Source organism: Salmo salar, chromosome ssa16, assembly GCF_905237065.1.
Source record: "Salmo salar chromosome ssa16, Ssal_v3.1, whole genome shotgun sequence".
In the NCBI taxonomy this organism is placed as follows: domain Eukaryota; kingdom Metazoa; phylum Chordata; class Actinopteri; order Salmoniformes; family Salmonidae; genus Salmo; species Salmo salar.
Window position 1 is genome coordinate 62,403,233 of NC_059457.1, and position 26,942 is coordinate 62,430,174.

The window sequence follows — 26,942 nt, forward strand, 5'->3', positions numbered from 1 at the left end:
AACTGTGCTCTTTTGGCTCGCTTTCCAGTGAGTACTGACTGGGATGATGGCCAGCCTGCTTCTTTCCAGCATGATTTGAATGGGGCATGGCAAGCTAACTATGCCTCTATTCACTTTGGGCTGGAAATAGAAATGTTATGGGGCCAGCTCAGCTCGCTTTTAGTGGCTGGACCTAGCCATGTGAAAAGAAAATATCCAAGCAATACGGTTTGGGTTGGGACGATAATGTGGGTATAGGAGCATCATGTCATATCTGACCCTATCTACTCCAGGGTTCTACAACTCCAGTCATTGTTGTGCATACTTTCGATCCAGCCCTGCAGTAATGCACATTATTCAAATGTTAAACTAATGAAGGTTGTCTCTCTGGAACTGAATTAGCTGAATCAAGTTTGTCAGTAACTGCAGGGGTGGATCAAAAGTTGGAAAACCCTGTTCTACACCATTGATTTCTTGTAAAGCAGAACTAAGACTCTCTGATCTTGCACACACATCACAAGCGAGGTATATACAGAAGACAATGCTATGACTGACAAGTAGATGTTTCCTCTAACTGCATATCTACCCACTGGGCAAAGACATCAGTTCAACGGCTGGTTTTGATTTACATTTGAGTTCAATGTGAAATCGACAAATGTTAACCATGAAATTGGATTTAGTCTTAAAGTTGAGTGAAAACACAACAATTTCCCAAAAACCTTTTACGTTGATTACATTTTAGCCATTTAGCAGATGCTCTTATCCAGAGCGACTTACAGTAGTGAATGCATACATTTCATTTTTTTATATATTTTTTTATATTTGTACTGTTGATGACTTCGTATCTCACAGTCATTGTCATGTGGTTAATCAAAATTATATCGAAATGAAAATGATACAAACATTAAGTAACTTCTATTACCATTGACAACTATGTAAAAAAAAATTCAAAAAAGCCTACATAAAGCCTTTCAAATATAAACATTTCATCCTGCAGGTAAAAAATATCCGGATTTTTAAAAATAATATCCTATACAGCACAGTGGGCTGTCTGCAACGAACTTGAAACATTGTATCAGCTTGGGTCTGGCCTGAAGCTTGCAGCATTGTGTAAACTATGAATGTGTATATACACTTTTAAAAATAAATGTGTGTGTGTGTGTGTGTGTAAAATATATATATTACACACTACCATTAAAAAGTTTGGGGTCACTTAGAAATGTCCTTTTTTTTGTAATTTAAAATAACATCAATTTGATCAGAAATACAGTGTAGACATTTGTGTAGGTTGTAAATTACTGTTGCTGGAAACGGGTGATAAAACATTTTTATTTTAATGGAATATCTACATAGGTGTACAGAGGCCCGTTATCAGCAACCATCAGTCCTGTGTTCCAATGGCACATTGTGTTAGCTAATCCAAGTTTATCATTTTAAACGGCTAATTGATCATTTCAAAACCCTTTTGCATTATGTTAGCACAGCTGAAAACTGTTGTGCTGATTAACCTCTCTAGGGGGTGTGAGACGCTAGCAGTGAAATTGCAGAGCGCCAAATTCAAAAACAGAAATACTCATTATAAAAATTCATGAAACATACAAGTGTTTTACATGGGTTTAAAGAAACTTCTTGTTAATCCAACCACAGTGTCAGATTTCAAAAAGGCTTTATGGCAAAAGCATACCATGCGATTATCTGAGAACAGCCCCAACAGACAAATCGTAACAAGCCAAGTAGAGGAGTTGCATAAGTCAGAAATAGTGATAAATATAATCATTTACCTTTTGATCTTCATGTTTGCACTCACAAGACTCCCATTTACTCAATAAATGTTCGTTTTGTTTGGTAAACGTCCATGTTTATATCCAAAAACATCAGTTTTGTTCAATAATCCACTGTCTCAAACAACATCCGGTGAAATTGCAGAGCGTGAAACTCAACAAAACAGAAATTCTCATAATAAACATGCATAAAAGATACAAAATCAGTCTTCAGGTTGTTTTTGTCATAATCAATAATATTTCAACCGGACAAAAGCTTCGTCAATAGAAAAGGAGGAACAAAGAGAGCGCGCTCCCGGTCATGCGCTGGACTCATGTCTGGAAATTTCCACTGTCCACTCATTGAAAGTGCTGTATCTCCCTCATGTTTCAGAGTAAAAGCCTGAAACAATGCCTAAAGACTGGCTACATGTAGAAGAAGCCATAGAGATCGTGAACTGGGCCCAAAGTCTTTGTATGGTGGATAGGCTTTCAATGGAAAAACAGCCTTTTAAAATAAAAGCACTTCCTGGATGGATTTTCCTCAGGTTTTTGCCTGCCGTATCAGTTCTGTTATACTCAGACATTATTTTAACAGTTTAGGAAATTGAGTTTTTTTCTATCCAAATCTACCAATTATATGCATATCCTAGCTTCTGGGCCTGAGTAGCAGGCAGTTTACTTTGGGCACGCTTTTCATCCAAAGTTCCGAATGCTGCCCCCTACCCTAGTGAAGTTAAAGAAGCAATAAACTGGCCTTTTAAACTAGTTGAGTATCTGGAGCATCAGCATTTTTGGGGTTTGATTACAGGCTCAAAATGGCCATAAACAAAACTTTCTTCTGAAACTCATCAGTATATTCTTGTTTTGAGAAATGGCTATTGACACCCCCCCCCCATTATTCAATTTCTGTTAGTCACGTGTCTGTGGAACTTCTTTTCAGTTTCTCAGTTGAATCTTATGTTCATACAAAAATGTACACGTTAAGTTTGCTGAAGATAAACGCAGTTGACTGTGAGAGGACGTTTCTTTTTTTTTGCTGAGTTTATATATAGCTTTGAAAGGCTATACATTTATTTTTATTTAACTAGTCAAGTCGGTTAAACTAATTCTTATTTGCACTAACCCGGACGACACTGGGCCAATTGTGCGCCGCCCTATAGGACTCCTGATTACGGCCGGTTGTGATACAGTCTGGGATCGAACCAGGGTCTAGTGACTCCTCTAGCACTTCGATGCAGTGTCTTAGAACGCTGCACCACTCAGGAGCCTCCACCCAGCTTTGGAGTAGTTGGAAGGTCTATTACCCGACACTGGCTATTGTACCGGGAGACTTCTAGCAATTGCCCTAATCTAGTGATATGCTAACTTCAATAATCTCTAAACTGCATGCAGAGACACAAAAATTGTATTCATGAGTTTCTCTAAGTAGAAAAACGACCTGAATCTTGCAGAATCCCTTTAACCCTGCACTTTGAGAGTTGTGTGGGGAGTTGATTCTCCACCCCTCTCCGGCTCCCAGATGGCACTGTAGGAGTTGTGGTGCGGTCCCCATGTCACCTCCCTCACATCCTCTGCGGGATCGGTAAACAACTAGATCCCGGTTTTCAGTAGAAATGGAAATAGAGCCTGTGATGTGACTTCCACTTTTGGACATTAGCAAGGCAACACTCCATCTTAACTCCTCCTCCACATTTACTGGATTGGTTGAACAGTGCAGAACAGAACCTCTCCCAACAGGAGTTTTTTTTTTTCTCATCAGGAGCTGAAAGGAACACCGCTCAGGCATTTTATGTTACACCTGCTACGTTAGGTTACTTCCCTCATTACAGATACCGGGGTGTTTTGAAATACACACTATGATTTTCAACACTGTTAAAAAATAATATATGTATATACTTTTTTGGGGGGGCCCATCACTACTTAGAACTATAAGTTAAGTATAAATCTAAGATGTGACCATTCCTTGGCCTTCTACACTCTCTTTATTGAAAACTGAGGATCTCTGCTGTAACGTGACACTTCCTACGGCTCCCATAGGTTCTCAGAAGGCGGCAAAACGTTGAATGATGCCTTTGCAGGCCATGGCTGAAAAACAGTAGCGCATTTGGATAGTGGTCGATCTGAGAACAATGAGACTGGGGGCGCGTGCACGAGGAGACTCCATGTTTTTATTTTCAGTCTTTGAACGAAAACAACGACTCCCGGTCGGAATATTATTTCTTTTTTACGAGAAAAATCGCATAAAAATTGATTTTAAACAGCGTTTGACATGCTTCGAAGTACGGTAATGGAAATTTTGAAATTGTCACGAAACCCTTCGGATAGTGTCTTGAACGCACAACAAAACGCCGCTATTTGGATATTAACTATGGATTATTTGGAACCAAACCGACATTTGTTATTGAAGTAGAAGTCCCGGGAGTGCGTTCTGACGAAGAACAGCAAAGGTAATCCAATTTTTCTTATAGTAAATCTGAGTTTGTTGAGGGCTAAACTTGGTGGGTGTCAAAATAGCTAGCCCGTGATGGCGAGCTATCTACTCAGAATATTGCAAAATGTGCTTTCACCAAAAAGCTATTTTAAAATCGGACATAGCGATTGCATAAAGGAGTTCTGTATCTATAATTCTTAAAATAATTTGGTTTTTGTGAACGTTTATCGTGAGTAATTTAGTAAATTCACCGGAAGTTTCGGTGGGTATGCTAGTTCTGAACGTCACATGCTAATGTAAAAAGCTGTTTTTTGATATAAATATGAACTTGATTGAACAAAGCATGCATGTATTGTATAACATAATGTCCTAGGAGTGTCATCTGATGAAGATCATCAAAGGTTAGTGCTGCATTTAGCTGTGGTTTTGTTTTTTGTGACATTATATGCTAGCTTGAAAAATGGGTGTCTGATTATTTCTGGCTGGGTACTCTGCTGACATAATCTAATGTTTTGCTTTCGCTGTAAAGCCTTTTTGAAATTGGACAGTGTGGTTAGATAAAGGAGAGTCTTGTCTTTTTAAAATGGTGTAAAATAGTCATATGTTTGAAAAATGGACGTTTTTGGATTTTTGAGGACTTTGTATTTCGCGCCACGCCCATCATTGGATATTGGAGCAGGTGTTCCGCTAGCGGAACGTCTAGATGTAAGAGGTTAAAGCAGAGACATTCAATCCCCTCCTGGAACAAGATCCCTGTTTCCTAAATAGCTTTGTGGGTTGCATTTTTCTTTTTTAAATAGCGACCCTTGTGTGCACATTCTGTAATGAAACGGTATGACTGAAAATCTAGATACCGCCCAACCCTAGTTTACTGTACACATGGACGAATACATTCACACACGCTAATCTTTTAACTTGTTTGTCGGTTTTATAACAATCTGGCCTTAAAGGGCCATGTACTCTTATCTCCACCCAGCACAGCCAGAAGAGGACTGGCCACCCCTCAGAGCCTGGTTCCTCTCTAGGTCTCTTCCTAGGTTCCTGCCTTTCTAGGTAGTTCTTCCTAGCCACCGTGTTTCTACATCTGCATTGCTTGCTGTTTGATGTTTTAGGCTGGGTTTCTGTATAGCACTTTGACCTTTGCGGATGTAAAAAGGGCTTTATAAATACATTTGATTGATAGAAGACACTAACACAAGTGATTTCACGTGGTTTTTCTACTGATTCCGTATGAGCGACCGTGTGGGAGTTACAGATTTCCATGGCGCTAGGGCATGTGGCCTTGAACTTAACTTCTTTAGGCGCCACATCCGTCCCTCATAGAACTACACTGCAATCTGGTCTGTCTGAGTTTGTTTGTGCGTGTAGACGTGCATGCCAGAATGTGTGCATGCACAGTGCACTGAGTGCGCATGCATATTAATGGACGTGTGTGCGCGAGTGTCTGAATGAATGTGCGTGTGTGTGCATGCGTCTGAATGAATGTGCGTGCACTGTGTGTGTGGATAAGGATTACATTGTGCATTAGCTCGTAAGAGAATCAACTCCATTTACAGTACGTCATCCTCTACTTCACAAACATTTGTTTTACTGCCAAACCACTAACAAGATTATAGAAAAACACAATGCAATCGGTCTCTCTTTCTCTCCTCTCGCTCTCCCTCTTTTTCCTCCCTCGTTCCCTAGTACAAGGCTGTCTTTCAGTCTTTCGTTTGTCCCCACCTCCCTTACAGGATTCTCATTACAAAACCTCCTTATGCAGTAGCAATGGACACACTCACATACTCTCAGATAGCTGTATACAGTTACATAATATAATTAGTACCCGTGAATAGGCACCGGATGGACAACAAAGGCTCGCGAAGCCAAGCATGAAAACCCCTTGGCAGGCTGGCATACTACAGTACGTATTCTTTCTCAGTGCTGCCACCTGTGGGATATCTAGGATATGTGTGCAGTGAGTGTGTGTGCATGCTATCCAATATGTTTGCGTGCGTGTGTAAAAGCTTAATAGGTTTGGGAAGGTTTCGTAAGAGTCTGCAGTGGTGCTATGGGTTTGTCAATCACAATTCAGTAGGAAAGTCTACAGTAATCTTTTCTCTCACCATCAAAGATCCTCAAAGAAAGCCTCTTTTACCATTGATGGGTGGGTGTAGTGGGAATTTTCCCCTAGGACGCAGTATTGCATTTCCCACACATCGTTAAGGTTAGGATTGGGGGAGGGGAAGCTAATCCTAGACCTGTACTAAGGGGAAAACTCACACCGGAGCCTTGTTGATGTAACAAGTCAATGCCTGAAACGGCACCCAAACTCTAATCTGTGCCTCTATCCCAAAGGGCACTCAATTGGGCCCTGGTCAAAAGTATTTTACTAATAAAGGGCCTATATCTCCTCCCTCAACCCTTTTGTCTTTTCCCCACTTACACCTCAAGCCATCTTCCCCCTATTTTTCCATCTTTGTTCTCCTCTTATTCCTGCCTCTCCCGCTTTTTTTTTCTTTAATCATTGCCCCGTTCTCTCCCTTTCTTACACATTTGTAGTTTTTTTTTTCTCCAGTCTTCCATCCCTCTGTCCTGTCCATCCCTTCTCTACATCATTATGATGTTTTACGAAAATGTATTTTTAAACATTCTTTATTATATTGTTCTACGTGTCATGTATTGTCAATTCTTTGTGGAGCATCTGTTAACCCCTGGTCGGGTGGGATGGACATCCAGCGAAAAATCCTATCGCCATTAGCATAACGAAATTTAATATTTTTTTTCAAATATAGGACTATGTTATATCGTTTTATAGATACACCTCTCCTGAATCGAACCACGTTGTCCGATTTCAAAAAGGCTTTACAGCAAAAGCAAAACATTAGATTATGTTAGAGGAATATATCGTAAAAGTAGCCACACAGCCATTTTCCGACCAACCACATGCATCACAAATAACCAAAAAACAGCTAAATGCAGCACTAACCTTTGACAATCTTCATCAGATGACACTCCTAGGACATCATGTTACACAATACATGCATTCTTTTGTTCGATAAAGTTCATATTTATATATAAAAACAGCATTTTACATCGGCGCGTAACGTTGACTAACTATTTTCCCTCAAATGCATCCGGTGAAACAGCGCTACAATTTACTAAATTACTATTCGAAAACATTTTTAAAATGTAATATTGTCATTCTAAGATTTATAGATGAATATCTCTTGAAAGCACCTGTAATGCCAGATTTAAAAAGAACTTTACTGGGTAATCACACTTTGCGATAAAAGGGGATGCGATACTCAGAAAAATAGGCTACCGTTACAGGTCAGCGCCATCTTGGAACAATCGCATATCAAATCTAGTCTTGTATACTATTGTCAATAATCCCTTACCTTTGATTATCTTCATCAGAAAGCACTTCTAGGAATCCCAGGTCCACAAATGTATTTTCGTTCGAAAAAGTTAATCCTTTATGTTCCAATAGCTTGTTCTTGTTAGCGCGTTCTGAAGGCTGCACCAAAAGTTCCGTCGGCTGCGGGACTACTCTTTCAATAAAATGCATTTTTTTTTTAATTTAGGTTCGTTCAAACATGTCAAACGTTGTATAACAAATCTTTAGGGCCTTTTTCAACCAGAGCTCCAATAAGATTCAAGGGGGACGATTGCATTGTGTTTCAAAACGTTTCAAAAGGGGAGGGTTGCCAGGGGCACCGGCGTCATAATGGTGATGGCCCTCTCCGTGTGACCACGTTCCACTGCGTCTCATTCATTCAGTTTTCACAGTAGAAGGCTCAAATCACTTTGTAAAGACTGGGGACATCTAGTGGAAGCAATAGGAAGTGCTCAATGAACCATTGCTCACTGTGTGATTTACAGGCAAACTGATGAAGTTGAGTCTGCAATTCAGAATTCCACTTCCTGTTACGATCAGTCTCGGGGTTTTGACTGCCATATGAGTTCTGTTATACTCACAGACACCATTCAAACAGTTTTAGAAACTTTAGGGTGTTTTTCTATCCACAAGTATTAATTATATGCATATCCTAGCTTCTGAGTTTGAGTAGGAGGCCGTTTAAAATGGGCACGAATTTCTTTCAAAAATCGCTGTAGCGCCCCCTATCCTAGGCGAACGACAAGAGGTTAAACTGCTGCCATCTTGAACGGTTCTCCCTGGCAAACAACAATGACAGTAACCTGTAGAAATGAAAGGAACCTATTTAGTAAAATGTTGTATCAAGTCTTTGCTGCTGACCATTTGGGTTTCTTACTTCTCACACATGCCTACCTGTATAGGTGCCATTGGCACATTGTAATACTACAGAAGGAGAGTAAATGAACATCTCTTGTCTCTCCTCCCTCCCTCCTCTCAAGGTGCCGACAGATGGTGGGATGGGCCTGCTGGCGGAGCCCCAGGTGGCCATGTTCTGTGGGAAGCTCAACATGCACGTGGATGTCCAGAGCGGCAAGTGGGAGTCAGACCCTTCCGGCACCAAGAGCTGTATCGGCACCAAGGAGGGCATCCTGCAGTACTGTCAGGAGGTATGGAGATTGGGGTTGGATACAATATGATACGATACAATAACTTAATATACACTTCCAGTCAAAAGTAGAACACTTAATAATTGAAGGGTTTTTCTTTATTTTTACTATTTTCTACATTGTAGAATAATAGTGAAGACATCTAAACAATGAAATAACACATGGAATCATGTAGTAACCAAAAAATCTAAATATATTTTATATTCTTCTCATAGCCACCCTTTGCCTTGACAGCTTTGCACACTCTTGGCATTCTCTCAACCAGCTTCACCTGGAATGCTTTTTCAACAGGAGTTCCCACATATGCTGATCACTTGTTGGTTGCTTTTCCTTCACTCTGCAGTCTGACTCATCCCAAACCATCTCAATTTGGTTGAGGTTGGGTCATTTGTGAGGCCAGGGCATCTGATGCAGCACTCATCACTCTCCTTCTTGTTAAAATTGCCCTTACACAGCCTGGAGATGTGTTGGGTCATTGTCCTGTTGATAAACAAGTGATAGTCCCACTAAGCCCAAACCAGATGGGATGGCGTATCGCTGCAGAATGCTGTGGTAGCCATGCTGGTTAAGTGTGCATTGAATTCTAAATAAATCAGACAGTGTCACCAACGAAGCACCATCACACCTCCTCCGTGCTTTACAGTGCGAACTACACATGCGGAGATCATCCGTTCACCCACACCGCGTCTCACGGAGACACGGTGGTTGGAACCAGAAATCTCCAATTTGGACTCCACACCAAAGGACATATTTCCACTGGTCTAATGTCCATTGCTCAGGTTTCTTGGCCCAAGCAAGTCTCTTCTTATTGGTGTCCTTTAGTAATGGTTTCTTTGCAGCAATTCGACCATGAACAACTGATTCACACAGTCTCCTCTGAACAGTTGATGTTGAGATGTCTGTTACTTGAACTGTGTTTAGCATTTATTTGGGCTGCAATTTCTGAGGCTGGTAACTCTAATGAACTTATCCTCTGCAACAGTGATAACTCTGGGTCTTCCATTCCTGTGGCAGTCCTCATGAGAGCCAGTTTCATCATATCGCTTGATGGTTTTTGCTACTGCACTTGAAGAAACTTTCAAAGTTCTTGAAATTTTTCGTAATAACTGAGCTTCACGTCTTAAAGTAATGATGGACTGTCGTTTCTCTTTGCATATTTGAGCTGTTCTTGCCATAATATGGACTTGGTCTTTTACCAAATATGGCTATCTTCTGTATACCTTGTCACAACACAAGTGATTGGCTCAAACGCATTAGGAAGGAAAGAAATTCCACAAATAAACTTTTAACAAGGCACACCTGTTAATTGAAATGCATTCCAGGTGACTACCTCATGAAGCTGGTTGAGAGAATTCCAAGAGTGTGCAAAGCTGGCATCAATGCAAAGGGTAGCGATTTGAAGAATCTCAAATATAAAATGTTTTTTTATTTGTTTAACCCTTTTTTTTTTTTTTTTTTTGGTTACATAGTTTTGATGTCTTCACTATTATTGTACAATGTAAAAATAAAGAAAAACCCTTGAAATGAGTAGGTGTTCTAAAACTTTTGACTGGTAGTGTTTAATAATAAAATGTATTCCATTTTGCAGACGCTTTTATTCAAAGGTGACTTAGTCAAGCGCGCATACATTTTTAGCAGATACCCATAGACTTCCAGTCATTGCGCTACACGCTAGTCAGTATTAGCTTGCGAAACTACCCCTAACTTCCTTCATACTGGACACAGAGACATAATGTTACCCACGAGTTCATCTGACTCTAGAGAATTAGATAGTAGCCTCGTTGGCAAAATCCCAAAGTATCCCTTTAAGAGTGTTGGGCCAGTAACCAAAAGGTCGCTGATTTGAATCCCTGAGCCGACTCTGTGAAAAATCTGACGTGCCCTTGAGCAAAGCACTTAACCCTAATTGCTCCAGGGTCACTGTCAGTAATGGCACTCTCCGAGGGTATCTCAGGGGGAGTGGAATATGCAAAAAACGAATTTCCAATTCACACATGCGTATAATACACACTTGCACGCGTATGAAATGGGACAATTGTAAGCACCAACATTATTATTATTAGTAGTATCAGTATTCTGCCATTGCAAGTGCCATGCTCTACCAACTAAGCTACAGAGGACCAACTATAATATCCATAGAAATACATTTTGTTAGGTCACCATACTAAATACACATTTATGTCATTTAGCAGATAATCTTATCCAGAGGGACTTACAGTAGTGAGTGCATACATTTTCATATTTGTTCGTACTAGTTCCTCATGGGAATCGAACCCATAACCCAGGCGTTGCAAGTGCCATGCTCTACCAACTGAGCCACACGGGACCTACGCACAATATCAATACACTATATAATGGGGAGGGGGAGAGAGGCATTGGTAGTAAGTGAGAAAGAGGGCTGTGACTGGATGGTAGGGACAGATGGGAGGATGTAGACGAATAGTGATTGGGAGAGAGCGAAAGAGTGCTCACCGCCCTGTGAACGGCTGGTGGGACAGATGGGTAGTGATGTGGGAGAGAGGGATGTGGAGAGGGAGAGATCAATCATAGATAGAAAATGGGATGGGGGGGTGAAAGGAGATAATGATAGACAGACTCCGTGTTTTTTCTTCTCCCAGGTATACCCTGAGCTGCAGATCACCAACGTGGTGGAGGCCAACCAGCCAGTCAGCGTCCAGAACTGGTGCAAGAAGGGCCGCAAGCAGTGCCGCAGTCACCTGCACATCGTGGTGCCCTACCGATGCCTAGGTATAAATTGAGATTTATGTGTGCGTTTGTACTATTTCAGTTCCATCCCTTAGTAAAAAGTGGTTATTTTGTTGGCTTTTTTATTTTTCTTTCTTTTCTTATGTCTGTATATTTGGCTCTGTCTGTGTATGTTGCAGTGGGGGAGTTTGTCAGTGATGCCCTGCTGGTTCCTGATAAGTGCAAGTTCCTGCACCAGGAGCGCATGGACATGTGTGAGAGCCACCTGCACTGGCACACTGTGGCCAAAGAGGTGAGATCACGCGTACACGCATACATGCTACACATTTTACAGAAAGCCACTCCATCTGCAGTAGGGGCAGGGGCGCACCCACAAGTGTTGCCCCTCTGTCTGTCTTGATTGTTTGTATGTCTGTTTGTCTTACAGGGTAAAATAAGAAAACGTTTTCTTATCTTTATCTATCTTAGTTGGATACAGAGTACTTAATAGTTCATGTAGGCCATATACTATCCCCATATACACCACCCTGAAGTGCATAAAACAAAAACATCTATGAAATTAGTGTATAGTTATACAAAAGTATGTGGACCCTTTTTAAATTAGTGGATTCTGCTATTTCTGCCACACCTGTTGCTGACAGGTGTATAAAATCAAATTTCTGCCCTGCTAGAACTGCCCGGGTCTATAACTATAAGTGTTATTATTGTGAAGGGAAATGTCTAGGAGCAACAACGGCTCAGTCGCGAAGTGTTAGGCAACACAAACTTACTGAATGACCCCGCCGAGTGCTGAAGCGCGTAGCGTGTCAAAATCATCTGTCCTCGGTTGCAACACTTACTACCGAGTTTCAAACTGCCTCTGGAAGCAAGGTCAGCACAACAACTGTTCGTCGGGCGCTTCATGGGCCAAGCAGCCGCACACAAGCCTAAGATCACCATGTGCAATGCCAAGTGTTGGCTGGAGTGGTGTAAAGCTCGCCGCCGTTGGACTCTGGAGCAGTGGAAACGTGTTCTACGGAGTAATGAATCAAGCTTCACCATCTGGCAGCCCAACGGACTAATCTGGGTTTGGCGGATGCCTGGAGAACGTTACATGCCCCAATGCGTAGTACCAACTGTAAAGTTTGGAAGAGGAATAATGGTCTGGGGCTGTTTTCCATGGTTCGGCCTAGGCCCCTTAGTTCCGGTGACTGGAAATCGTAATCCTACAACATTCTAGACAATTCTGTGCTTCCAACTTTGTAGCAACAGTTTGGGGAAGGCTCTTTCCTGTTTCAGCATGACAATGCCCCGTGCATAAAGCGATGGCCATACAGAAATGGATTGTCGAGATCAGTGTGGAAGAACTTGATTGGCCTGCACAGAGCCTTGACTTCAACCCCATTGAACACCTTTGGGATGAATTGGACCGCTGACTGCAAGCCAGGCCTAATCGCCCAACGTCAGTGCCCGACCTCACTAATGCTCTTGTGGCTGAATGTAAGCAAGTCCCCGCTGCAATGTTCCGACATCTAGTTGAAAGCCTTTCCATAAGAGTGGAGGCTGTTTATAGCAGCAAAGGGGGGACCAACTCCATGTTAATGCCCATGATTTTGTAATGAATGTTTGTCAAGCAGGTGTCCACATACTTTTGGTCATGTAGTGTATAATTAACAAAACCTGGAGCAGTATGGATCAATTATCTCAGTACCGATCTAGGATCAGTTTTGCCTTTTACATCACCATGAATGACATGGACGGGGGGGAACTGATCCTAGATCAGCACTCCTACTCTTGAAACACGCAGCCCTTGATTTAACTGCCCCATCCCTCTCTCACCCAGTCCTGTGGAGACCGCACTTTAAATCTCCACGACTACGGGATGCTGTTGCCGTGCGGCATCGACCGTTTCCGGGGGGTGGAGTTTGTGTGCTGTCCGTCAGACAGGGAGACCGACAGCACTGAGCAGGACGAGGACGACTCGGATGTGTGGTGGGGAGGAGCCGAGACTGACTACACTGACAACAGGTACACACAGGAGCTCATACGGTACTCACTTACATTCATACTGTCCTCGTCCCCAGGCTATTGCGCACAGTGCATATCAGCCTGGGATATCAACGATTCAAAGTTGGCCTTAGTGGGACAGACCATAGAATTCTATGGGAGTGACCTACTGAGTAAAGTATTTGTTATGTAATTTTAGCTAATCACACGACTGCGAGGCGCAACGTAAACTGAAGTGCGCAAGACGCATACAGGGGAGAGCTAGGGGGAAGGTGCTGTGGGAGATGATTGGTTGGTACATTAAGCCAATGCCTATGCGCCTGGAGTTTCTACCGGTCTTTCTGTGTTGGCTAACAGCGGCCAAGTTTGACACGCTGGTCCACCAGACTTTTTGCCCATTTAGGCAGAAGTGTCTGGGAACGAGGTTCTACTTATACTAGCACTCACACTGTCATGAGAATTCTGTTCCCAATGTTCATAAACTGAACTTCAATTAAACTACTCAGTCTGCACCCCAGAGTTTGTAAGATTCTGGTTAAATGACAGACGGCGGTACAGCTTACAATAGTCAACAATGTTTATTCAAGAGGGCTCTGAATCTCATACAATGTACACAGCCTTTTATACCTGACATTTGGTCATATCAATGCCCCTCTCTAACACTGCTGTTTACAAGTTTTCTACCACATATACATTGCTTATCACATCCTGCACATGTTACATAATCTACTGTAAGCCTAAAGGTTTGGGGAGACCTTCCTGTTATCAGTTTCACAGTGGTCACAAGTTGTCTGCTGTCAGTTAACAGTTCCCCTTTTCCTTGAATGTCTCACTTACATTGCTAAATAGTAAAGTCTTAGCTTGTCCTATGCACACACAGTTATAGAATTAGTCTTATCACTCAGTTATACATTTTCAGGGTGGAATCATTTAGTCAACCTTAAACATATAAATTATTTTATCACACACATGCAGTACACTCACTCATAACATTACTCACACACATCCTCACCCCCCCTATTTCGCTCCCTCTCTCCACCTACCTCCATCCCTCTCTCCCTCCCTCCACCCCTCTCTCAGTATGGCAAGGGGGGCAGCAGAGCCAGCTGAATCCACGCCCCAGCAGCAACAGGAGGAAGAGGAGGAGGAGCCGGCCCCTGCCATGGTAGAGGAAGATGATGAGGTGCTGGACAACGACCAGGATGGAGACGGGGACGAGGACGACGAGGAGGAGGAGGATGATGATGACGACGACGACGTCATTGACGAGCGCGACGATAGCGAGCCCACCACCAACATCGCAATGACTACCACGACAACTACTACCACTGAGTCTGTGGAGGAAGTGGTCAGAGGTGAGAGGAACTGGGAAGGCCAGGGGCCGTGTGTGTACATCATTTACTGTCCATTTTACTCTGCTTGTCTATTTAATGGTTGAGTGAGTGTATGCAGGGGTGGAATTGGGGGGGGGAGCCAATCCATAAACTTACCACTGTAAATCAGTAGGAATTCAGCAAAATCTCCCCCCCATTCCACCCCCCCCATATTTCACCCGAGTGTATGACATTACAGTAGTGTGTTTGTGTGTAAATTCACACACCATTGGTATGCTCATGCCTGTAAGATTATAAGTATGCTTTCCAAATGGCACCTTATTCCCTATATAGTCCACTACTTTTTGACCAGGTCCCATAGTGCACTACTTTTGACCAGAGGCCTATGTAGGGAATAGGCCGGGTGCCATTTGGGACTCACCCTGTGTGTGTGCGTATGCTGACGGCTCCTCGCCCCCCCCCACCAGAGGTGTGTTGGTCGAATGCGGAGACGGGCCCATGCCGTGCCATGCTTGCACGCTGGTACTTTGACCACGAGGAGGGCCGCTGTGCCCAGTTCATCTATGGCGGCTGCGGTGGCAACCGCAATAACTTTGAGTCGGAGGAGTACTGCCTGTCTGTATGCAGCAACGTCAGTAAGTCTGTCACACAGACAGCGTCCTGTCTACCTGTCTGTCTGCGTGTCCACGTCTGAAAGCTAGCCTCTGCCGTTAGCCCTCTGGCTAGCTAGCTGCTAACCACGCTAATACTACTTCACGTTACATGCTAACCTCTGGTCTCACTAACCACCACTTGTACTGCCTGGCTGCACTGTTAGTAAGTCAGTCACACAGACTACTTGTCTGTCTGCGTGTAGTGTCCATGCCGGCTAGTTATCTCTGACTAGCTAGCTGTTAACCACGCTAGTTCTCACTAACCTGTGGTCTCACTTAACTACATCTTGTTCTACTGTCTCTGTCTGCAGCATCATCAGTAAGTCAGTCACACGGACAGCAGAGCTTCTTGCCTAATTGTCTGTCTGTGTGTAGCACTGTTAGTGTTCACATCTGCTAGCTAGTTTCTGGTTAGCCATCAAGCTAGCATCTGGCCCTAGCCGTCTGGCTACCTTGGTGCTAACTACAATAACCATGTCAGCTAGTCGCTAACCATGCTCGCTAACCACTCAAGCATTGTGTGTTTACTGTAGGCTTGGGCGATATACCGTATACAGGGGTATTTTGAAATACAGACAGTATGATTTTCAATACCGTTAAAAATAATATGTATGTGTGTATATACTATACCCCTGTCTTGTGGGGTTGTGTGCTACACCACGGCTTATAACCAACCATAAGTATAAATATAACAAATCTAAGATGTGTCAAATAAATGTTATCCGGTTTGCTAACTGCTAGCTAAGGGGCTAGATGTAAAGATGAAGCTTGTTACCTAAATTGTTTTGGGTCGCTTTAAAAAAAAAAATAGAACCCCCCCCTGTGTGCATATTCAGTAATACTGTATACCCCGGTATGGTACAGAAACGGTATGACTGAATCTAGATACCGCCCAACCCTAGTTTACTGTACACATGGACGAATACATTCACACACACACACTAATCTTTTAACCTGTTTGTGGGTTTTAGAAGACACTAACAAGTGATTTCACCTGTTTTTCCACTGATTCCGTATGACCGAACACTGTGGGTTTCTCTCTCACGCTGATTTGAGTGTTGGAGGCAGTGTGTGTGTGTGTGTGTGTGTGAACGAGAACATATGATCCAACCAGCGACGGTTCACTCTCACCTCCCCCCCCCCCTTACTTTCTATACAGTCTTCTCACTAATTCTGTTTTTCACTCCATCTCACCTTCTCTGTAGCAGCCTCTGAAATTCTGTGCGGGTATGCACGCGCGTGTGAGATTTCCACTTGGTTGAACGTATTGGAGGTGTGAAAGACAGTTCTGTAGTATGGGAACAAGACTACAGCTTGTGTTTCCACCAACTAGCAACCCTCTACCCTCACACACTCCCTCACCTTTCACATGGTCGTTGAGCGGTCACTGCATGATCAACAAGCGTTCAGTGGGGTCAAAGCCAAGGGATCACACTGCGGTCAGACCTAAAGACGGGACTCCCTTGTTTAGGCTTAGCTTGTATGACTGTATCCATTAATTACATCATGGCCACATAGACCGAACACAGGGCAGAGTCCAATTTAGACATTTCACAGACTATTGAGTGTCTGTGAAATGAAGTCATGTGCTAATCTCTGGGAGACAAACTAAAAACAAGCTACACACACACACACACACACACACACACACACAGGTTCCGAAGTATCAAATCAACGCTTAATTGATGTATATATGTAAGAAATAATAAATTTATGCAGTTTCATGTTAAATTAAGGACTTTAACCAAGGACTGATGATGGGTATGTCACGTAATGTTATACACACACATACATACTCTGTTTAACCTGAGGGTATTTCACAACATCGTTACACTCAGAATGATATTACATAAATGAAAGCGATTTTTACTTTTTAATGTCAAACAGATAGATACAGGTCATGCAAGGTATCCCAGCCTTAAGGCATAACAGCTTTTTAGCAGGTTCTTCTGTAGTAGAATAAATAGGGGAATTGCTAAAGTAACTATATTCTAGAGAGGGTTTTAATCACACATCCAAATGACTTGGAATGTCTATGGCAGTCACATTAATGGAAGAGACTAGGATTAAAAGAATTCTGGTAACTACCCAAAAAGGTTTTGCAGAAATCGCGGTTGTAAGATTCCCAGAATCAGGAGGGAACAAGCAGGAAATCTGGAGTCCTCCAACCAGGACAGAGACACCCAAACCACCCTTCAAACGCACACCTCTGCTTTTTTACTCTGTATTGTTTACTCTCGTTCACTCGCTCGATGAATCACTAACCAACCTGTTGTTGCTAACGTTATTATTGATCACCTAGCCTTAGTGTCTGCTATTATGGAGCTGCTATATAGTGTTGGTAGTTTGGAACTTCTGTGTTTTTACTTTGTTTATTGGTATTTATTGGCCTCCGGTTCCTTATTGCAATCAAATCAAGTAATCTGAAGGCACTTATTGTAAATCACTCTGGAAAAGGTCTGGATTTTGAAGAAGAAAGCAATGAAACAGAAAAAGGAATGGGGGGAGGTGAAGGAATGATGGGGATATCTGAAGACCATATTATAGAAGTAATTTTCAAAATTTCTCTCCATCTCTCTCCTCAATTACACTCTCACCCTTACCCCTCTCCTCCATGTCCATCTACCCTGCTCCTCCACCACCCAGTGCCCACCGGCACCCCCAGCTCTCCCGACGCCGTGGACCGTTATCTGGAGACGCCCGGGGATGACAACGAACACGCCCACTTCGCCAAGGCCAAGGAGAGCCTGGAGGCCAAACACCGCGAGAGGATGTCCCAGGTAAGATGGAGGGAGCGGGAAGTGTAAGGTCAGAGAAGAGAAGTGGGGGGGGGCAAAGGTGGAGGGTGGAAGAACGGGGGAAAGGGGGAGGGAAGGAGAGGTTGAGAGTAGAAGGGGTGAGGTTGGGAGGGTCGAGAGTGAGGAAGGGAGAGGGAAGGATGGAAGCGAAGACACTGTCGAGGTGAAAATACATGGAAGGAAAGAGAAGGGTAGGGAGAGGAAGGGGTTAGATACAGCAGTAACCTGTCTTTCTTCTTGCATGTGTGTAGGTGATGAGGGAGTGGGAGGAGGCAGAGAGGGAGGCCAAGAGTCTACCTCGTGCTGATAAGAAGGCTGTCATCCAGGTCAGACACACAGAGGATACTCAAACATATTAATAAATGCTAAATCAGTGACTGTCAATGTCCATAGGTGTTGTGTGTCTGAAATATTTGATAATAGCGTGGTGGTGTTAGGGATTCTTACTGTCTATCATTTTTATTTGTGTGTGTGTATCATATACGATGTGTGTCTTATCGTGAACCTATCACACAGCGTTTCCAGGAGAAGGTGGAGGCCCTGGAGCAGGAGGCAGCCAGTGAGAGGCAGCAGCTGGTTGAGACTCACATGGCCCGGGTTGAGGCCCTGCTCAATGACCATCGCCGCCTGGCCCTGGAGAGCTACCTGACCTCCCTGCAGGCCGAACCACCCAGGGTAGGTAGAGCGTACAGAGTATAAACACACAGGAAGAGAGTACAGACACACTTGGTTGCCTGGCCTTGTAGAGCCAGCTAATGGCCCTGTAGAGCCAGCTAATCGCCCTGCAGTCCCAGCCACCCACCCAGGGTACGGACACACACACTATACAGACACATACAGTAGATATGGATCATCCTACCATTGTCTTACTCCTCCCACACAGACCGACGTTCTGACTCATATCTCGCTCTCCCTCTCACTTTTTCCCTTCTCTCCTTCCCTCTAACCCCCCCCCCCCTTTCTCTCTAGCCTCGTCATGTGTTCAGCCTATTGAAGAAGTATGTCCGTGCAGAGCAGAAGGACAGACAGCACACCCTTAAACACTTTGAGCACGTCCGCATGGTCGACCCCAAGAAGGCCGCACAGATCCGACCCCAGGTAATAAGCCCACTAAGGCCCCTTTTTTTAAACACATTTTAATGTGTTTTACATGGTGACAGTAATTTTGTTGTCATTCTCGTGAAGGCCGAAACGATTTGATTTGAGCTTGAATTAGATGAATAAAGATTTTTATTGACGCTCTTATTACTTTTTGCATGCACCTCGTTTCACGTTGGTTGAGCGCCTTCTACTCCTCTCCAGTGCAGAAACAAAAAAATATTAGCCATTTGTACCAAATAAAATAATAAACCTAGAAACAACAGTTCTCATCCACTCCCAATGACAAATGTGCTCACACACATAAACACCTATACACCACTGAAGGGTATTTTGGTAACTTCCTGACATGTAAGGCTCACAGAGAACTTTTATTAAATAGCATTCAAATATACTTGTAGGTACTGACCCACCTGCGTGTGATTGAGGAGAGGATGAACCAGTCCCTGGGTCTGCTCTACAAGGTGCCCGGAGTGGCCGACGATATCCAGGACCAAGTTGGTGAGTGTTGATTTTCAGTCTCATCTCCTTCATTAACCAGGTAAAGGTTGACCAGGTCTGTGTGCAAGCATTAACTGATATGAACCAGTAACCTGCCCTCATCCACACTGTCACCAACCACTATCCATAGTTTATATCCACAAAACCCTCATCCATTTTTACTGTCATTCGTGATACAGATAATCATATAACATCGTGACATCTCTCAATTTTCACCTACACCTCCATCAAATCAATAACTATAACTTCTCCTTCCCACTCCCTCCCTCCCTCTCTGTTTGTCTGGGTCTTGAGTTGTGTGCGTCACCGAACCATCTGTGTCTGAGTCAGTCTCAGACTCTGTCTAGTTTCCGCTCTCAGGCTGCTCCCTTGCCCTCTGCACACACACACATACCGCCTCCCAGCAACAGACGTTGGTTTGCTTTTCTCCTTTCATTAAAACAAATGAGAACAGAGTGTGACATTGTGTTTCAAGTGAAGTGCCTGAGGAAGACTTAGTGTGGGTCCCAAATGGTACCCTATTCCCTATATAGTGCACTGCTTTTGACCAGGGCCCATAAGGTACCTACAGAGCATTCTGAAAGTATTCAGAGCCCTTGACTTTTTACACATTCTGTTAAAAATGCCTTATTCTAAAATGGATTAAATCGTTTTTCCCCCTCATCAATCTACACCCAATACCCCATAATGACAAAGCAAAAACAGTTTTTTATACATTTTTACAAATGTATAAAATAAAAAAATCACAATTTCATAAGTAGTCAGACCCTTTACTCAGTACTTTGTTGAAGCACCTTTGGCAGCGATTACAGACTTGAGTCTTCCTGGGTATGACGCTACAAGCTTTGCACACCTGGATTTGGGGAGTTTCTTTCAATCTTCTTTGCAGATCCTCTCAAGCTCTGTCAGGTTGGATGGGGAGCGTCACTGCACAGCTATCTTTCAGGTCTCTCCAGAGATGTTCGATCGGGTTCAAGTCCGGGCTCTGGCTGGGCCACTCAAGGACATTCAGAGACTTGTCTCAAAGCCACTGCTGCGTTGTCTTCAAATCAAATGTTATTTGTCACGTGCACTGAATACAACAGGTGTAGACCTTACAGTGAAATGTTTACTTACAAGCCCTTAACCAACAATGCAATTTAAAAAAATAAACTGAAGTAAAAAATAAGACAAATAGAAAAATAATTAAGGAGCAACAATAAAATAACAGTAGCGAGATGCTATATATAGGGGGTACCGGTACAGAGTCAATGTGCAGGGGCACTGGTTAGTCGACGTAATTAAGGTAATATGTACATGTAGGTAGAGGTAAAGTGACTATGCATGGATAGTAAACAGAGATTACCAGCAGAATAATAATGGAGATGGGGACAATGCAAATAGTCCGGGTAGCCATTTGATTAGCTGTTCAGGAGTCTTATGGCTTGGAGGTAGAAGCTGTTAAGAAGCCTTTTGGAGCTGGACTTGGCGCTCCGGTACTGTTTGCCGTGCGGTAGCAGAGAGAACAGTCTGACAGAGAAGCTATGACTTGTAAGACGAGGGGTGGGGGTGTGTGTCTTTTTTTTGTTTGTCAATAACAGATGGTGCACGATGTCTAATATTAAAGAAGTCTAGAGGTATTGCTCGCCTGAGGTAGAGTACCCTATGATAAGCTGTAGACCACACTATCTACCAAGAGTTCTCATCTGTATTATTCGTAGCTGTCTATTTACCACCAAAGACCTATGCTGGCACTAAGCGTGCACTCAACCAACTCTATAAGGCCATAAGCAAACAAGAAAATGCTCACCCAGAAACATCGCTCCTAGTGGCCAGAGACTTTAATGCAGGCAAACTTAAATCAGTTTTACCACATTTTTACCAGCATGTCACATGTCCAACCAGAGGAAAAGAAACTCTAGACAACCTTTACTCCACGCATACAAAGCTCTTCCCTGCCCTCCATTTGGCAAAACCAACCATAATTCTATCCTCCTGCTTACAAGCAAAAACTAAAGCAGGAAGTACCAGTGACTTGCTCAATACGGAAGTGGTCAGATGGAGCGGACTGTTTTGCAAGCACAGACTAGAATATGTTCCCGGGATTCATCCAATGGCATTGAGGAGTATACCACCTCAGTCATCGGCTTCATCAATAAGTGCATCGACGACGTCGTCCCCATAGTGACCGTACGTACATATCCAACCAGAAGACATGGATTACAGGCAACATCCGCATCGAGCTAAAGGCTAGAGCTGCCGCTTTCAAAGAGTGGGACACTAATCTGGACGCCTATAAGAAATCACGCTATGCCCTCAGACGAACTATCAAACAAGCAAAGCGTCAATACAGGATTAAGATTGAATCCTACTACACTGGCTCTGACGCTCATTGGATGTGGCAGGGCTTAAACTATTACGGACTACAAAGGGAAACCCAGACGCGAGCTGCCCAGTGACACAAGCCTACCAGATGAGCTAAATGCCTTTTTTATGCACACTTCGAGGCAAGCAACACAGAAGCATTTGAGAGCACCAGCTGTTCTGGATGACTGTGTGATAACGCTCTCGGTAGCCGATGTGAATAAAACCTTTAAACAGGTCAACATTCACAAAGCCGCGGGGCCAGATGGATTACCAGGACATGTACTCAAAGCATGCGCGGACCAACTGGCAAGTGTCTTCACTGACATAGTCAACCTCTCCCTGACTGAGCCTGTAATACCTACATGTTTCAAGCAGACCACCATAGTCCCTGAGGCTATAACGTAACAAAACATGGAAAATTGTAAAGGGGTCTGAATACTTTCCGTATGCGCTGTATATAGGAAATGGTGGCCATTTGGGACTTATCCATATTCTAGTGATCCTATTTTATTGTTGTCTTTGTATGTACTAATAAATAATCGTAATTGTTCAGTTAGTCATTTACCACTCTACTGCAACGTTGTTTTCTCTCCTTTTCTCTCTACCCTGGTTTTCCTTGTTTCTTACACCTTCCATCCTCCCCTTTCTATTCTTATCTCTCTCTCTTCATCCTCTCTCTGCTGCTGTCTTTCTCCCACCTTATTCTCTTCCTTTTCCTCCATCTCCTGTTCCCCTCCCTCTCTCCTTCCCTCTCCAGAGTTGTTGCAGAAAGAGCAGGCAGATATGGCCCAGCAGCTGTCCAACCTGCAGAGTGACGTGCGGGTGAGCTACGGCAATGACGCCCTGATGCCCGATAGTCTTCCAGACAGCACCAGGGCTACCCTGGACCTGCTGCCCCAGGAAGAAGACCTGGACATGGGCCTGGACGGACTGGGCTTCATCCACCCCGAGAGCTTCAACCAGGTCAACACAGATATCCAGGGTAGGTGTGCCTAAAGCTATGATCAATACACCCAGAATCAGGGTAGTGATAGTACAGACTACCAGGGTATACACCCAGAATCAGGGTGGGAACAGACAGAACCAGGGTAGGTGTACTATACATAGAACCATGTTATGTATGCATGTATGTACCGGATCCATAACTGATTGTAGTGAAACTATATTAAGAAAATACTCATCCTCCCTTTTCACTTTCGCTCTCTCCCAAGTTGAACCTGTGGATGCCCGCCCTATTCCTGATAGAGGCTTTCCAACACGACCAGTGTCTGGTCTGAAGCCAGAGGAGATCCCTGAGCTCAGGATGGAGGCAGAGGAGAGGCACAGCACTGGATTCGAAGTGCACCACCAGAAACTGGTACACACACACACACACACACACACACACATACCACCAAAGCTGGTACACATACACCACTCCATTTTGTATATTTGCACTCTTTTCATAAATGGCCACAGATGCAAGCATCATGGAGTTATCCCAGACATATCCATGACTGTATCCATGCCCATATGGGTATATCCATATGTATTGGCTGACCATTGACATGGTAACCAAGGCCTGCCGAGACAACCAGGGTTGGTAACTGGCGTCTGCGATGCCAGGATCTTAGTTTCACACCAGCGCTAATTTATAATTGTCCTCAGATGAACACTGTCTGAAATTGAAAACGCGACACACACACACATTCACACTTCCAAATATGAGTTTCGTGCCCAATTAAATCTTTTATACATTTATAATTTTCCTCATTAAATAAGGAAAAAACCTTAATCATGTCTTTTGTATTCCGTCCAAACCCCAAATTATTCCTACTCTCCAACTTAATTTCACCTTAATGCCTTGAACTCCTGACCCCAGACCTGTCTCCATAAATCCAGTCAGTATTTGTGATTGGTTGTGCAGTGTGATTTACAGTCCCTCTTTTTCTCACTCTCCCTCTGTTTCTCTCCTCTCTCTAGGTGTTCTTCGCCGAGGATGTCGGCTCTAACAAGGGCGCCATCATCGGGCTGATGGTGGGAGGCGTCGTCATAGCGACCGTTATCGTCATCACCCTGGTGATGCTGAGGAAGAAGCAGTACACATCCATCCACCACGGAGTCGTCGAGGTGAGGGGTAGAGGAGATGTGTGTGGACTTGTATTACTATCCTAGTGGGTACCGGAAATCCCCTAAACGTCCCCACAAGTGAAACAAGGGAAATTCTCCCACGAGAAGAAAGGCTAGGGTTAGGAGGTAGGGTTAGGTTTGTGATTAGGACAAAAGGATTTTGAATGGAAATCAATTTTAGGTCTCTACAAGGATAGTAAAATATATGCTATGCATGCATGTACTGTTTTTGACTTTGGCTCAGTGTTTCCTGTCTCTTTCTGTTTGAGTTTGTTTGAGACTTGAATCTAAAGTCTGTGTAGAAGGTAAACAGTGCACATGTACCGTGTCAGCATGGGTACGAATCCATCCTACTGCATCAGTAAACATGTAAGGAGTGGGAACCGCCCCCGCTCGTTTAACAACAACAACAACAAAAAAACGGCAATAGTGTATGACACATGTCAAACTCATTCCACGGAGGGACGACTGTCTGTGGGTTTTCGCTCCACCCTTGTACTTGATTGATGAATTACGGTCACTAATTAGTAAGGAACTTCCCTCACCTGGTTGTCTAAGTCTTAATTGAACTGAAAAAACAAAAACCCGCAGACACTTTGCCCTCCGTGGAATGACTTTGACACCCCTGGTGTACGTGGGCATACCATATTTTGTGTGTAACACATCTCTCTCTGTTCTGCAGGTGGATGCAGCAGTCACCCCTGAGGAGCGCCACCTGTCCAAGATGCAGCAAAACGGCTATGAGAACCCCACCTACAAGTTTTTTGAGCAGATGCAGAACTAAGGAATGACAAACCCCCCTCACCCCTTTGACCTCTACCCAACCCCTCTAACCCTCCACACCCCTACGCCCTTAACACTATCCCCACTCCAAACCAACCCTATCCTACCCTCAAGCAGTGCAGGTTGGAACCAGGCACCACTATCACTCCTGGTGTAGATGGAGACTGTCCCCTTCAACACTGGTCCAGAGTCAGTTTTTAGTTTGACTTGAAATGAGTTGAGTAATGGACTTCGGTAGGGAGATCTGACTCCAGACCAGTTATTTAAGGGTGCATTCTCTGGCTGTAGTGCCAGCCACACTGTCCCCTATTACACTACTGCATTCTCTCTATACACTGGGGAATAGGTGAGGTCAATGAAGCCTCCTCCTATCCTTCCTTCCTCCCGCTTTCCTTCTCTGTGCGTTCATACGACAGCTGTGCTGTGTTAGGTCACACAAGGCTAAAATGATAATGATGATGATGTACTCTGAATGAGCTCTTTATTTTAGTTATTCTATCGTTTCCAGTTTTGTTTTTCAAAAAATAAATGAAAATTAGAAGAAAAAAATCATATGTAAAGAGAAAAAAAATGTCTTTTTTAAAATTGTGTGTAATGTAACAAAGTAGCTGTTCCTATTTAGTGCATGATGACAAAAATTACGACGGGGTTATTATTGGTAAATAAAAATATCTTTCTGCGTCTCCAGAGATTCTCACATAGAGATACTCATTCTAGCAGGATTGTACATTTATCTTTCTCGTGATCACGTGACTTAAATGACGTTGGATAAAAAATGTATATGAATCTCGGTGAATGGGCTCTGCTTGGATATCATGTTAAATACACTGTAAGAGATCTGTGATTTTTGGATTTGAAAGTTTCTTCCTTGTTTTTTTTCAACCATGCTATGTTCCTAAAACTGCGGGGGGCTGGCTAGATCTGTATATTATTATAATTATTATTATTATTAGATTTGATTATTATCTTTAGTTTATTGCGTTGACATCCTATTGCGTTTTGCAGCCCTATTTAATTTTGTATTTCTTTTTTTTTTTTTTATTCCATGTTGTCGTGTTTTTTTTTTTTTTAAGATGTGGCGGGGAGGCTGGTTCCAGCCGGGGGAAGGGGAGAATGGAGGGAGGGGGGTGGATGATTCTGTGTGTGTTCTCCAGTCTAGTTAGTGTTCTTGTTCTGGTTCTATGTTTCTGCAGAAATAAACAACACTCTTCTCTGTACATTGTTTGTGATATACAAGAACAACCCAATACCATTTTGGGCTTACTTACTCTTCCCAATCGGTTCCTTTCTTCGGCTCATCTTTCTCTCTCTGCTGAGACTATAAACAGAGCAGGATCAGTGCCTGGGGGGTGTGCATGTGAAAGATTGAGAGAAGGAAGAATTGAGGTAGAGGGAATTACTAGCTGTTCCAGATGGATAGTCAGACAATCAGTCTGTAAAATGAATTTCCAACCACCCTCCTCCCGTCTTTCCCATACTTCACACATGCTACTCACCTCTCTCAAGCACTTGTCTAGAGCCAGCCATACGACGACCTCTACCATTGCCTATAAGGCAACTTTTAGGGGGTAGCCGGGCCATCAATTGGATGGACTACAGTTTCAGTGAGGAGTAGTGCAAAATATCGGCTGGGGATAGGGTGCCATTTTGCGACACAGTACTAGAGGTAGGCAGTGTTGTGGTGGTGTGTAAAGCTGTGCATCACACACTGCTGCAGGTGGGTCAGTCCTTTGCTTGGGTTTTCAGAGGATGCATTACCTCACTATAGCCAGAATAAGGCAGTATGGAATTAGAGGGAGCAGGGTTTCTTTCTTTTTATTTCTCTGTGGCTTTATTTCCACTGTGTGTAATTGTGCAAGCCATTTGCTTTGACTGGAAAAATGCTTTCTACACTGTATTCCATAAATAAAGTTTTGAATCTACATACA

The 26,942-nt window shown here is 43.4% G+C and overlaps 1 protein-coding gene across 3 annotated transcripts in view; it reads left to right on the forward strand.

Annotated features, from left to right (window-relative positions):
- LOC106574335 (amyloid-beta A4 protein) overlaps window positions 1–26,942 on the forward strand; it is a 46,495-nt gene extending 19,553 nt beyond the window's left edge. The window contains exons 2-16 of one of the 3 annotated variants that reach the window (XM_014150193.2): window positions 8,533–8,700; window positions 11,319–11,448; window positions 11,586–11,698; window positions 13,229–13,413; window positions 14,473–14,747; window positions 15,194–15,361; window positions 18,026–18,159; window positions 18,429–18,503; window positions 18,694–18,852; window positions 19,147–19,275; window positions 19,677–19,776; window positions 22,880–23,104; window positions 23,334–23,479; window positions 24,085–24,231; window positions 24,914–26,942. In XM_014150193.2, coding sequence (XP_014005668.1) covers window positions 8,533–8,700; window positions 11,319–11,448; window positions 11,586–11,698; window positions 13,229–13,413; window positions 14,473–14,747; window positions 15,194–15,361; window positions 18,026–18,159; window positions 18,429–18,503; window positions 18,694–18,852; window positions 19,147–19,275; window positions 19,677–19,776; window positions 22,880–23,104; window positions 23,334–23,479; window positions 24,085–24,231; window positions 24,914–25,015 — 2,256 coding nt within the window. In that variant the 3' untranslated portion in view covers window positions 25,016–26,942. The remainder of the gene's footprint in view (window positions 1–8,532; window positions 8,701–11,318; window positions 11,449–11,585; window positions 11,699–13,228; window positions 13,414–14,472; window positions 14,748–15,193; window positions 15,362–18,025; window positions 18,160–18,428; window positions 18,504–18,693; window positions 18,853–19,146; window positions 19,276–19,676; window positions 19,777–22,879; window positions 23,105–23,333; window positions 23,480–24,084; window positions 24,232–24,913) is intronic. The other 2 variants (XM_045697544.1, XM_045697546.1) reach the window with 2 other exon arrangements.